General features: G+C 41.4%; 3 protein-coding genes across 6 annotated transcripts in view; 1 reads left to right on the top strand and 2 right to left on the bottom strand.

Moving 5' to 3' along the window:
- nkd2b (NKD inhibitor of WNT signaling pathway 2b) overlaps positions 1-588 on the bottom strand; it is a gene marked incomplete in the record, with an annotated part of 29,804 nt that extends 29,216 nt beyond the window's left edge. The window contains 2 exon segments of one of the 2 annotated variants that reach the window (XM_030371201.1): positions 85-111; positions 240-588. In XM_030371201.1, the coding sequence (XP_030227061.1) occupies positions 85-111; positions 240-264 (52 nt within the window). 2 annotated transcript variants of the gene reach the window in all.
- Positions 589-3,085: 2,497 nt separating this feature from the next.
- trip13 (thyroid hormone receptor interactor 13) lies at positions 3,086-7,615 on the bottom strand. Of its 3 annotated transcripts, none has more exons than XM_030371207.1 (14): positions 7,494-7,615; positions 7,127-7,202; positions 6,855-7,005; positions 6,639-6,765; positions 6,393-6,448; positions 6,215-6,305; positions 6,039-6,111; positions 5,884-5,947; positions 5,686-5,772; positions 5,347-5,453; positions 4,935-5,088; positions 4,679-4,791; positions 4,522-4,591; positions 3,086-4,445 (listed from the first exon to the last, which is right to left on the bottom strand). In XM_030371207.1, exons 2-14 carry the CDS (start codon positions 7,198-7,200, stop codon positions 4,434-4,436), a joined length of 1,179 nt encoding a protein of 392 aa, XP_030227067.1. In that variant the 5' UTR covers positions 7,201-7,202; positions 7,494-7,615; the 3' UTR covers positions 3,086-4,433. The 3 variants fall into 3 exon arrangements, with proteins under 3 accessions (XP_030227067.1, XP_030227065.1, XP_030227066.1); XM_030371205.1 differs by having other exon boundaries at positions 3,086-4,433; XM_030371206.1 differs by having other exon boundaries at positions 3,086-4,433; positions 7,430-7,580.
- A 74-nt stretch (positions 7,616-7,689) lies between these two features.
- On the top strand, positions 7,690-13,057 carry brd9 (bromodomain containing 9). The gene is made up of 17 exons (XM_030371188.1): positions 7,690-7,738; positions 8,295-8,515; positions 8,612-8,743; positions 8,829-8,958; positions 9,043-9,100; positions 9,218-9,362; positions 9,463-9,573; positions 9,813-10,000; positions 10,107-10,239; positions 10,563-10,638; positions 10,742-10,837; positions 10,954-11,086; positions 11,245-11,356; positions 11,549-11,605; positions 11,690-11,795; positions 11,945-12,115; positions 12,431-13,057. The coding sequence occupies exons 1-17, from the start codon at positions 7,690-7,692 to the stop codon at positions 12,523-12,525; spliced, it is 2,013 nt and encodes a 670-aa protein (XP_030227048.1). The 3' UTR covers positions 12,526-13,057.
- The last annotated feature ends 548 nt before the right edge of the window (positions 13,058-13,605 follow it).

Raw genomic sequence — 13,605 nt, 5'->3', positions numbered from 1 at the left:
AGATTTGAAACATCCAAAATAGCACGCGGTTTTTGCCAGTCGTTGTAACAGTCTAATGTTTTTTATAGATGTGACAGATCTCACCTTCAGGATTCTCCCTCCTCTTAGACACTGTAGGTCCAGTTCCATTGACCGTTGTAGACACAGAGGCCAGTCGTTAGTTTTTGATATAATTAAAACTACTTCAAATCACTGGTAGGCCAATCCAAAACGCTCAATCCATACTTCGCACTACTTACCATGTTTAGAATGAAGTTTCCCCATCCTTAAATCCCTTACTCAAACGAAGGTTCTTCGGCTAATCCGATCGAACAGTTAATGCCTCAACATTGTCACATTGTGTTTAATTGGCAAAAACAAAATCCAACTTCAACTAAATTCAGCCAACAAAACCGGAGAATCATTCAAAAGGATCCGTTGTCATTTGCAGAGGGCAGGATACGATCCTAAACCGGGGAGACATGAGACCGGCGATGGTTGGTGTTGCCGCTGCTTCCCCAGCTCCTCCAGCAGCCAACTGAGGGCGGAGAGCAGCGAGCAGCCTCCTCTTGAGCAGGATGCTGTTGAGATGTAGACCGCCAGATGGCGCTGTTACTCATTGGACGCCCCTGGGTGCTCGACACGGGGGCGTCCCGTCCAGACATGGGGGCGGATGGGGGCAGCCCAACAGCGCCGGCTGGCGGTCTACATCTCAAAAGGATACTTGATAGGTTCTCATTTTTGAAAATGGCTGAAACTGAATTCATTGCACAAATTCAGTTAATATAAGGCCCAGTTTATATACATCATGAAATGTCCCTTATCCCAATGAAGTGAATGCAAGGGGCCTAGTACTATCCCTTATGGTACTACTGTCTTTAAGTTGGTTTGAAATTGTAATAGACAATACAATGCTATCCGAAAATCAAAAAGAACATACCGACCTTTAAGCAGACAAAGAGCAACTCGTTGATGCTTAATGGTTGGTTATTTTGGCAAGGTTTTTAAGGACTAGGTCTTAGCCAAATAACTGACCAACATATTGTTCAGTGATAGAAAAGAATGGTGCCGTTCTGCTTATGGAAATATTTGAGCTTTTGTTTTGCCTAGTAGGCCTACATGAAACATGCTTTGTTGTTTCATTGCTGGATAAAACAAGTTCTCCATTCTAGTTTGTAACAATGTGTATGTCATGTTATATATGTTCTCTACAGTGGCGGCTGGTGGTTTGTAAAGTGAGGGAGGAAGGACTGCGCGCTTGGTTGCCATTAGCCTGCTTACACTGTAAGTGGCCTATTGTGGCATAAGTATGTGACACAAAAGTTGTTTTAGGCTGTTTTGGTGCAGGATGGAATAATTATGTGTATTGATACAAATCCACCAGTGGCAGCATTGGACTTTGAAAGCTGGTGGGCAGCATGTCTTGGACTACAAGGGCAGAAGGAAAGGATGCAAAGCCAATTAGTCAAATTCAGGCCTACTCTTGTTTTGTAAAACTGAATTCAAAAAATCCAGGCCTATCATTGGGCATAGTTTTGCCCTCAATGACTGAAGCTATTGGTTGTAATTTGGCTATGTTTATTTTCAGCTACAATTTTTTTGAGAAAAATAAAGAAACAATACCATAAGTGATGCCATTTAAAATGCATCATGCTCTGAACCATTCACTAACATTCTTTCCAAGATATCAAACAGAACGGTCAGAGTAAGAAACAATTAAAAGAACATCAAGAACATAATTTCACAACTATTTACATGGGCTGTAAGCCTAACATTGTTTGAGGCAAATGTGGATAATGATGGATGTTTCAGAATGTTGGTCATGGTGTTAAGCCAATTAAGATTGAGGGACTTCATTTATAGATCAAGTCAACCCTCCTCGCGGGCTCCGCAGCTCGGCTGCGGGCAGCCCGGCCGCAGGCTCCGCGGGTAGCCCTGCCCGGCCGCAGGCTCCGCCGACCGGCCGCGGGCTACGGTAACGTCAATATAAGCGAACAGAGCTGCACTGTACCACAACAAACAATAGAGCACCGCTCGGTGGAAAGATCCATTCGACAGCGCGGGTATGTTGGTTCTCGTAACTAAGACTTGAGGGGATAAACCCTCCCTCCGGGCTGCCTGCTCCACAGCCAGGACTCATGCTTATTGGTTCACTGGTTCTACCAGGGCTTTCAGCCTATTCGTGAATAAACGTAGGTGGGATCCAGATCCCTCAGCTAGTCACACCCACTTAGAGGAGGACTTTCCTCCTCTCTCCCATTGAACCCCATGTTATTCACCGGCCGCCAAAACTTTCGGGAAATGAATGCGAGTCAATGGAGGCTGAGGGAGGGACGTCCTCCCTGAAGTAATTGTCAATAGGCAATAGGGGGTGCTAATGTCCCTTTACCCAGGGAAACGAACATAACATATACAAAGGCACTAATGTCCTATTTAAGGACATTAATTCATTAAAGTAGTGCGGACAATCTACATTTTTTATTCTCAACAATGTTAAGGAGGATCTTCCTCCCTCTCCTCACTGGAGAAGCCTCCACTGGTTCTGTAAACAGTTGTAGACCTGAAGCTCACAGTTCCTGTGTCAACAAAAGTCTGTACTAATATTGCTGTCCCCTATTTAGCATACATAAACATACAAACTCCAAAAACACACAATCCACATATACAACACACAAACACAAATACACAATCCAACATAAACAATACCACACAGACACACACAAAAACACACTTACTGTGATTTTGATCCCTGTCTGGTTGATAGGATGAGCAGGCATTGGCATAGCTCATTGATGGATCTTCTTTGATCCTACTTGCTATGCCTGATTATCTCCATTTCACTTTGTCGTCCCTCTCCTTTCTGTGCCGCTACGTCTCTATCCCACACACAGCTCAAACATGTCCAAACAGCCACACGTTTAGAACGGATTAACACCCATGTAGGACTCAAACATGGACATTGAGATTCACTCAAAGTTGTTAAAAAAGAGTGAAAGTAGGCAGTAGACTTTACACAAGGCTACGCCAAGAAGTCCATCTCATCAATGAAAATGTATATCTTTAGACATTTGGCTTGTCATTTTTCCCAACTTGTGTTGTTTGGAAAGATGTTTTAATATGGTTTAATAATTGAATGGTCCTCCAGAAGGGAATCATGTTTTCATTCTTTACATTTTCTCTTTGAACCAAATTCAATAAATCATTTTCTATTAAAAATACATCTTCTTGTAATAGTGATTAATAATCAATGCATGTCTTGATCCAAAAAACATTAATCTTCTTTACCAGACAACAATAAAAGCATTGTCAAATGTGTATAGTCAGACGTAGCCAATAGGTGACACTGATGATTCAAACAAAGCCAGCAAAAACCAAGACAAACACAGGGAAAGCTTGTAAAGTAGAGTTAACAAAGCTGTTCAAGTCAAGTTCAAACAAAGGCCACATTCTCTGAGGCCACAAGCTGACATGCAAAGTGGCACACGACTTGGGGAATGCCAAACACCATCATACATATAGGCTGATCCGCCACGCTGGCTTTTGTTAGGCCAGATATGTCATGCCTTTTTGACATCAAAACGGATCAATCATGTTGCAAAAACAAATCATTGCGGGAGAGGAAACCCTAATTAAGTCAGAATTAAGGGTTACCATCAGAAAGCACCATGAGCTTTCTCCATTTGGAAATCCAACCAATTTATCAGGATGCTCCAGGACTAGTGTTTCTAGTTTCACCGTCTTCCAAGCTATCTTTCAACAGCTTCTTCAAACTTGGTCAAATCAATATAATCTATTACACAAGACTATGTACCGGCTATATAATTTCCAGCATAAAAGAGATATTATATTTTCATCAAAAAGCCAATAAATGACCAGTGTTATACAATTCTTTACAGAAAAGTGCTGTGAAAATGAACTGGTGAAGATATAATTAAGTTTATAAAATGTTGTATACACAATAACATGAGTACATGGATAAACGTTGAACAAGAGTTGAAACATACAAAAACTTGTATACGATTTTTTTGTTTTTTACAGATGTTGACATTTTGGTTAATTGAGAAAACTATGATGAACACATTTTTATAGTAGAAATATACAACCTTGGATTTAACAGAACATCTTAATAGTGATTTAACATTGAACCAAACCCTTAATGCACAGAAGCTACTGAGAAAGTTTCATCTTCAAAGTTCATAAACCAAAAGCCATATCACCAGATTTGTAATGAACTTGTGTCATGTTCCAAACACAACATTGATTGAAATAAACAACAAATCCTGGTGAACAACAAACCAACAGAAAGCATTGGTAAAACAGCCCTAATTGGCATTAGCCTAATATAATAGTGCTACCCCTCAGACACTGTTGGCTAAGTGTGCTTTCTCCACCTTTTGTTTGGTGACGGCCTGGTCCAAAGCCTCCAGGAAGCGCTCCAAAGTTACCGTCGGCGTCTACGCACAACACTGATCAATGAGTGGTGTGAATCGTGCACAATATTTATAAAAAATCATAGCTTATTATGGCCTTTAAATTACTTACCTTTACAAAGAGGGCATGGGCCAAGAAAGGCAACTTTCTGAGTGTTCTTCCACTCAGACCTTTGCTCTTTCTGACAAGGAAGGTCGCAATTATCAATCAAGGCTTGTATTGAATTGCTGACGATTATTCTGAGACTATGGTGGATCACAATACTTACAGAGCAATGTTTCTCAGGATCAGACTGTGATCCGACACCTCACTCTCCACAAAGCCCATGGTCTGAAGCTCAGACATGGTAAACAGCTGACGTCGAGGGTAGATTATCTGGCACTGTATAGATACATGCACACCGGGACAAAAATAAAGTAAGATGAAACCAATCAGAAAAAGTGTGTGTCCAGCATAGAGTCCATTAGGACACATAGCTTCACAAAAATGCAATTGATCCATTTGTGGACGGTAGTGTGTCTGACCTTCATGAGCTCTTCAAGGCAGGACAGGTAGATGTTGTAGATGCCCTTCTCCGACGGGGGGCCGATGTACTGCTTGATGTCTGCCCGGTCCACAAACGCCAGGTCGATCTTGTCCGTCACGTTGGAGGTCGTCAGGATCACCACGTTGGGGTGTCTTCAAATGAACAGCGGAAAAGTAAGGAAGATGGACTGTATTCTTTCCCGATGGGACAGCCGAAGCTCACATCAGATATAAAATTTAAGAGATGCATGCAAATATATACTAAAATAGGGTGCAGGAGCAGTGGCTCAAATAATGCGGCGAGGCATAGAAAATTAGAAAGGAGTTTTGTGATTGTGAACATTTGGCTTATGATTCATTAGGTATTAGGAATATAGATATATCTATATTACATATAGAATATATTCCAACCGCTTTATTTGGTCTAGTTGCGTAAGAACAGAGTTGACCACTCGGATGGCGTCGGAAGGCTCCGTTCCCGCTTGGCTTGCGTTCCTCGATGCAGTGAGGCTCTCCACCTGAGGGAGTTTCAAAGAGGCAGTCGGAGGAATGTATACGCTACATTGAATGACCCCGCTCTCATATGGGAGCCTAACAGACGTAACATGGCTCACACTCTGATTTATTAAATCTCATTATTAGAATAGAGAAATCTGTGAACATCTGAGGACTTTCTACAAGAAACTGAAGAAAAGTAAAGTAAAAAGAACAAAGCAATGTAATTGGATTAATAAAGGAAGATTTATTTACCTCATCAATCAGAACAAACACAAGAGCGTCTTTGTCATCGATAAGCTGCTGGATCTTCTGGAACATCTTAGTCACCAGTTTACCACTCTGCATATTCACAAGAAACACTGTTAGACATGACTGCCTCTTCAGCTCTAACAAGAACATGCAATTTTAGAAAACATACTTGAACTAATCAAGAGACCATTTCAGTTTTACCTCTGAGAACCACTTTGAGAAGAGGCTGTGGCTGTTTATCTCAACAAACTGCCCGTAGGAATACCTGCAGGGGAGGAGCATGTGGATGGCTTCAAAAAGCAGGGATAGAGATGGAAGCGCCTTAGAAACTTCATCTGAAAAGAGGCTTTGTTTACCGGTTTGAAAGTCTAATGGACAACTTCTGTGCAAGTGCTTTGCATAAGGATGTCTTCCCTGTGCCTGGGGGACCTGAACACGGATCATAATTATAATTGAATTATCGAACATTAATGTGACAATTATTGACATGGTAATGAGGAGTCCAAATATATTTACTGTCTTTATATATTACCATGAAGCAGCACAACACGGTTCCACGATATAAGGTTGCTGTCAACATTTTTGTCTGAGAAGAAAATTGTCGTCGAGACATAATCCAAAAGCTAAAGGAAAAGAGAAAACGCTTGGGAAAATTGAAGCCCATCCAATATTATCAGCTACTAATTGCATTAGGGATCAAGTTATCATACCTGTGTTTTAACTCCATCTTCATATACCAGGCTCTCCCAAATTCCATTAAATTCAGCTGTTAAAGAAATAAAACAATAAATAAAAATTGTCGGACCGCTTTATTCAAGGTTCCCTGAAATAATCTTGCCTTTACATGTCATAAAATGAAAGGAAATAACGGTTTACTTTTAATGTTTAGCCTCCCATTTGGTTAAATCATTGTGTTACATTAGTGATTATTACTGGTTAATATGTAATGTTCTTACCTGCCGGCAGTAGCCAGTGATTGGCTGCCGAGAGCTCCTCGTTCTCCTCCAGGTTGAGCGTGCTAGGGCCATCATCATTAAGAGTGAAGATGTGCAGGGAAACATCAGAGCTCTTCAGATCCACAGGCTTCAAGAGAGACGGGAATAACGGTATAGTAATTACTGATGTCAATAGCAGACTTGCCGTTGTGGTCTGTGAAGTGTAGACTATCTCACCATGTCCTCCTCATCTACAACAGCAACAGATTCCACATTCTTCTTTAGGAACTCTTCGTCAAAATCTCTCCACTTCTGATTTCCAAAAACAGTGCAATGACGACCCAGTAAAGCCAGGACATGTGTCCGCACATCTGACCGCTTGGCTGTGCTGAGAATATGATGACCATGGATATTACAAAGGCATCCTACATCGAAATTATCAACAGTTGTTGATAGCTTTCTACTCCAGACTTTATGCTTTGCTTACACACACAAAAAAAACGCCCTACCTGTGAGATTTAACATGAACCTCCACATGAACACTCTGGCTCCGATGACTGACATCCATATTGTCACCTTCCATATCTGTAAAACGATTAGAACATACACACATTTGTCTAGACGGGGGTTGGCAATGTTCAGAATGGATCATGAACCATCATCTCTATAATCCTAATACAGGAATATGTAGTAGGTATATGAATATATAGGAATGGCCATTCAGCCTCCACATGATGACAGCTGAGAGCTAGCAGCATCGTGTTAGCATGCCAGACTACAACCCTGTTCTACATGAAGACACATGTTCATACCATTAACGGAGTGCTAGTAGGTATATGTACAAGGTCGACTTGATGAGGGAGATCGCGCTTCTACCTGGGAGTGGCTGGTGTGCAGACGGCGATTCAACCGCTACACGAAGCGTTTAAACCCGGGGTTTGATCTGCGCGCTGCTTTATCTAACAGGAACTCTGTAGCCCGTCACTTCCGGCCGTGGACCTATGTTGTAGTTAGCTCATCTGTTAGCTCATACCAAGAAAGCTACCCAATTGGATATTTATAAGTCGAAAAAATGGGAAAGAAACATAAGAAACACAAACCGGAGTGGAGAACAGTAGATGGTAACGTTACACTATTGTACCTCGATGTGTAACGTTTTTGTCCTGGTTCATGTGTTGGTTCACGGAGCTGTTCAGTGGTCCTGCCAGTATAGATATCTATATATAGATATAGATATCTATATATATGGTTAAAGCACATTATCGAGTTAGATTCGGGCTTAGATCAGTGTTGTGTATTTTATTCTGCAGGAATAGCCAGCTAAGCGTAGTCTTTGTAGTCCAATTAAAAGCTATAGCTAATAGGTTGCATTGTTAGATTGAGCAGATACTTCATCATGCCTGCGAGCTCACGGGTTCATCCATTCACATTTATCTGCTATGGGGTTCATACATTCACATTTAACCTGCTCTGGGGTTCGTACATTCACATTTAACCTGATGAATATATCCACTGCATTTTAATCCATATATGCATGAGTGGGTATATATATATATATATATATATATATATATATATATATATATATATATATATATATGTATATATGTATATATATGTATATATGTATAGTTTGTATATAAAGGTATTCTTATCATCAACTGTTTTTTTTGTTAGACTACGAGGACAAGCCTCACGAAAAACCTCTGAAGCTCGTCCTCAAAGTGGGTGGCAGCGAGGTGACAGAACTTTCTGGGTCAGGACATGACTCCAGCTATTACGACGACAGGTCCGACCACGACCGAGAACGACATAAGGAGAAGAAGAAGAAGAAGAAGAAGAAATCTGACAAGGACAAAGACAAACATGTCAATGATGAGGAGAGGAGACGACGCAAGGTGGGCTTTTTAAAACATTACATAGTGCTCAACTTGTATAGACTTGAATTGTCCCTATACCTGTGTTAGGAGTCACAACTTTAATTTCCCTCCCAGGAGGAAAAGAGGAAGAAGAGGGAGCGTGAACAGAATGAATCTCAGGCAGCAGCCTCAGCATCCTCTGCTCCTAATGTTGGCGTGGCTGTTGAACCCTTCACTTTGCCAAAGAGTATAAGCATTTCAATAGAGGTGAGCAATACTTCCTGTAACAAGCCTCAATCCTTTCTCACGGTCACTAATATGACTAATAGTATTGCACTATATTTTACAACAGCCGGAAGAGAAAAAAAGGAAGAAGTTTGATCTTGAGCCTGAGTTGGAAGACTTTCACCCCAATATCAGCATCAAGATGGAGATGGATCCATTGGGGGACAGGCCGGTCCGGGCCTGCAGGACACAGCAAGGTAACAAGGACTCTGTACTCTGGACTGACTCACCAACAGACCTCTCCATGCCTCTGACTGTATTTCTAATATTTAATATTTCAGAGAATGAGTGTACTCCTCGTCAACAACTCCTGGAGCACTTCCAGCGCCAGCTCCAGAGGTTAGGAACGCTTTATTCACACATTAATTCTATAACGGTTATTTTAGTATTGGTCTTATGTTGTGCGCAAAATTATAGGGGACTTCATAGAGATCTTGTTATGGTTCTGTTTCACAGAAAAGACCAGCACGGGTTCTTCGCCTTTCCAGTGACTGATGCCATTGCCCCAGGCTACTCGACAATCATCAAACATCCCATGGACTTCAGCACCATGAAAGACAAGATTTTTGCCAATGAATACACTACTATGACAGAATTCAAGGTCAGGCAACTATTTAGCCTACTTTGTTATTATTTAGGGTTTGGTAGATGGTGATCAATACATGGACATATTCAATTATTTTTCTTCGTCTCCCCAATAGGCTGACTTTAAGCTGATGTGTGACAACGCCATGGTGTACAATAGACCAGAGACGGTCTATTACAAAGCTGCCAAGAAGCTGCTCCACACAGGCTTCAAGATGATGAGCAAGGTAAAGTCATTAATAAAGACCCTCGGCATCTAGAAGACTGCTGAGAATCGGATCATTATTCTAAGTTTGCTGTTAAAACTGACTTTGGCTTTTTGTATGGAACTTCCTATTATTATATTGACATCATATACAGCACTGTTATACACGATAATGCTATGCTAATATTCGCTACATTTTATATATTTCAAGTGTGGTTATTATACACAAAGTGAAATGTCTTATATGTGATGTGTCCCTAGGAGCGTCTGTTGGCGCTGAAGCGCAGCATGTCTTTTATGCAGGACATGGACTACTCCCAACAAGCCGCCATCCTGGGAGACGAAGACCTGGCGGAGGAAACCCCTCCCCTGGAGATAATCCCCCTCCCTGTGGAGTTCGCCAAGAAGTCTAAAAAGCAGCCAGTCAAAGACCTGAAAGAGGCTATAAAGTACGCAAAGTAACCGTTTTAGTTTCTATGCTATGTTAAAAAGATGAGGTGTGATTAATCAATAAATCCTCTATAATTGTGCAAAAATGATCACCTTGGACTACAGCTACCTGTTCGAGCCAGAAGGAAACGCCTGCAGTCTAACTGACAGCACAGCGGAGGAGCATGTGCTGGCCTTGGTGGAGCACGCTGCAGATGAGGCCCGGGACCGCATCAACCGCTACATGCCCAACTCTAAGGTGCTCCACTATGAGGGGGACCCATGAGGGGGACCAAAGTTAGAACATTGACAACTGCTGCCTGTGGCCTTGTTTCAGTGTGGTGATCCGCTAGTGCAATGAATGTAGGTAGTTGCCTAGTAGAAGGGCAGTATTAAGTCAGCACATCAAATGTTACATTTGAGATCTAATCCATCTGGCCTAACAACATTTAATAAGTACTAATTTGACATGTTAGTGGTGTGCATCATTTCTAAGATTAAGCAAAAAACTTTAAACGTAGTGATCCTTTCTGTTCTATAATTTGCTGATGTTTGTAACGTACCATCCGTCTTTCTTTTTAGATGGGCTACTTGCGTAAAGAAGCAGAGAGCGCTATCGTTTATGCTGTCGTGAATAAGCTTGACCCTGATAAAGAAGGTTTGCCATCACAATTCCAACTCTCTATTCTACTATGCAATACATATGAAATTGATTGGGTTGGTTCCACCACATTTCCTAAATGATGTGTCCTATTTCTCAGATGAGGAGACCCACCCGGTGGACTTAAATTCCCTATCGAATAAACTGTTGCCTGGATTAACGACCCTGGGATTTAAAGACGACCGGAGACACAAAGGTATGGCATTGTATTTTCACATTGTCGTTGCTGTTGTGATTTTTTTTAACATATTTATTTTAATAAACAATAATAACTGCATGTTGCTTGATATGTTTTGTCGAACCCCAATACAGTGACCTTCCTCAGTAGTGCCTACAACACACAGAGCCTGCAGAAGAACTCCATCTACCCAGACCTGCTCCCAGATGAGATGGACATGCTCTACTCAGCCTATGGCGATGACACCGGGGTACAGTGTGCTCTGAGGTAAGGTCTTCATGGTTGGATGTTACATGGTAGAGGATTGGTCTCAGCCTGTTTGCTTATAGCTTTGATGTCCTTACTGCAACCCATCCCTGTTTTATAGTGAGGTATATCCACTGTCCTTCATGCATTCACTAACTCCTTGTGAACCTTGGTCTCAGTGTCCAGGAGTTTGTTAAAGGCTGTGGAAGTGTCACAAAGCGCCTGGTGGATGGCCTCCTGGATAAGATGACTGCAGGGGATCACACAAAAGCTGTCCATCAAATCAGACAGGTACCGTAACCACTTTCTCTCCTCTTACGCAGTGGTTCCCAATGTTTGTTTATATGCATACGTATCTGACCTTTCTATTTGTATTGTGTTGGATGATAACTAATAACTTTTTTCCTTCTCTTGGGTCTGTTCCCATGCTCCTTGATTTATCGGCTAACCTACCGTAATCTTGTACTGATTTTTATTCCACAGAAAAGAAACATGAGCCCGAAATCTGACGAGACCAAAGCAGATATTTGTGCTATGCAGGTATTTAAAAAGAACAGAATATTGAATACTTTTAATTGTTTTTACCATCCAGAGTGATGTTATTGACGCTTTGCATGTGCTCAGATCACAGATGGAGGTGGTCTGGGAGAGAGCAGCTCAGTGCTGGAATTCATGTCGCTGAAGGGCTACCCTGACATGTCTCTAGGTATTTCCATGCTCAATTCCTTAGGTAATCATTTTTGTTCTGTTTGCTTCAACTCAATAAATCAGAATGATTTATTGGCACGTTGTTCTTTGGTGTGAAAAAAGATATTTAAATGTCAGGTTAAATAACGATTTTTTTTATATATATGGTGTTACCTGATTCTCCCTTATCAGGTAAAAGTGTGAAGAAGGAGGCGGGACATGAGGAGGGCCAGCAGCACTTTGAGGAGGCAGACAAACTGCTGCAGGAGTTCCAGGAGGGCCAGGGGGAGCGGGTGGGCTCCAGGCCCTCCTCCAACCTGTCCTCACTGTCCAATGCCTCCGAAAGGGACCAGCAGCACCTGGGTACCACGTCCCAACATACATTTGATATTAGAAGGATGGAAACAAAGATGTATCCATGATGTTTGCATGTTGATGTATGTTTTGCACCGCCATGCTTGTTCAGGCTATACTAGATATTCCTAGTTAAGACGCACACTATTTACCAGTTGTAACTATTCTGTGTACTTTATGAAAGTTGAGTTGAAAGGACCCTACAAGAATATTTATGACCTATACTCCATTATCAATTTACTGCAAACCTATTAAGTACTGGATCAATTAAAAGCATTTTATGTCTAAGAGTTGTGGCTCAAACCTATATTTTCTTGTCCTAAGGGAGTCCGTCCCACCTGGGGGGCGCTTCGGAGATGGTGCATGACCCCTACGAGTTTCTGCAGTCACCAGAGCACGGGTCAACAGCCAACAGCTAATTACACATTACAATTAAACAGTGTTCTTGGCCATAGGTGCATCAAGGAAAACCCTAGAGCTGTTATGACAGCTAATAGTAATTGTACAAACTGTATTTCATGTTTTTTTTAATGTTTTTTTTATTGATTGTAACTTCGGAAAAATAAATAATTCTATTCCTTGTGTGTAAAAACTGAACCCTTGCATTCCCGGTACTGCCCATCAAGCAATGTAGGCTACATGTAATGCATCACGATTAATTGATGATGAATCGATCAGTCAGTATGTTGTCTGTATGGTATGGATCTTTGCCTAAAGGCCAGTCCTTGGTTATTTTTCAATAAATGCTTGGATGTATTTTTTGATAATCGAGAAGAATCCAGGCGCTGTAAACCAGTAGCTATCAGGCTCCACCAGTAAGGCTTCAACCCCACATAAGAGGCTTAAGACCTGCAGTGAATTTCACTCAATATGGACCCTTACTGAATCATGCATTGACTCTTATTATGCATTGACTCATGCATTACTCTAATATAAATATATTCATTAATACTTGTGTATGTACATTTATATACATTGATAGTTTTTTATAAACCTTTACATATTCAGATGTATTGACAGAGTGGACATATTTGACTCATCCCTCAGAGATCCAGTGTGCAAATATCTATTGCCAGCTCTTGGTTTTGAATAAAAAAAATACTTATCTGCGCAGATGGTTCTGTAGGCTACTCAATTTATGACCTCTCCTGTTTTCCATTATCCTTGCTGTACAATGGCACCTGCCTTTTTCTCAGTGCAGAGGGGGGGCGACTGCCCCCCCTCGTGGCTTAATGGTTGAAAAAGTGCCCTTCAAGAGTGTCGAAAACGAGAGGAAATGCCTTATTGGCTGCCCTTTTCACGTGCAAAACATGATTAGGTGCCCTCTAGGGTGCACCTTCATACAATAAATTATGATGATGTGCCCCCTAGAACAAGAAAATTCAATGACGTGTAGTCCCCTTATAGTCCCCTTCTGCCCGTCTGGTGCCCTTTTAGTGCCCCCTTTAATAATAATAATAATAAACAAAATGTATATAGCGCTTAATAAGGTACTCTAA

This window comes from Gadus morhua, chromosome 11 (genome assembly GCF_902167405.1).
Source record: "Gadus morhua chromosome 11, gadMor3.0, whole genome shotgun sequence".
NCBI lineage: Eukaryota > Metazoa > Chordata > Actinopteri > Gadiformes > Gadidae > Gadus > Gadus morhua.
This window is presented reverse-complemented; position numbering and strand designations above follow the sequence as displayed.

Bases quoted from the DNA above. Each gene is read 5' to 3' on its own strand.
- trip13 (XM_030371205.1), bottom strand. From the start codon at position 7,200: ATGGAAGGTGACAATATGGATGTCAGTCATCGGAGCCAGAGTGTTCAT. The intron at 7,006-7,126 runs GTAGGGCGTTTT...TCATATTCTCAG, and splicing joins GTTCATGTTAAATCTCACAG to CACAGCCAAGCGGTCAGATG. The intron at 6,766-6,854 runs GTGAGATAGTCT...TCTCTCTTGAAG, and splicing joins TTGTAGATGAGGAGGACATG to CCTGTGGATCTGAAGAGCTC.
- brd9 (XM_030371188.1), top strand. From the start codon at position 7,690: ATGGGAAAGAAACATAAGAAACACAAACCGGAGTGGAGAACAGTAGAT. The intron at 10,838-10,953 runs GTATGGCATTGT...ACCCCAATACAG, and splicing joins AGACGACCGGAGACACAAAG to TGACCTTCCTCAGTAGTGCC. The intron at 11,796-11,944 runs GTAATCATTTTT...CTCCCTTATCAG, and splicing joins TTCCATGCTCAATTCCTTAG to GTAAAAGTGTGAAGAAGGAG.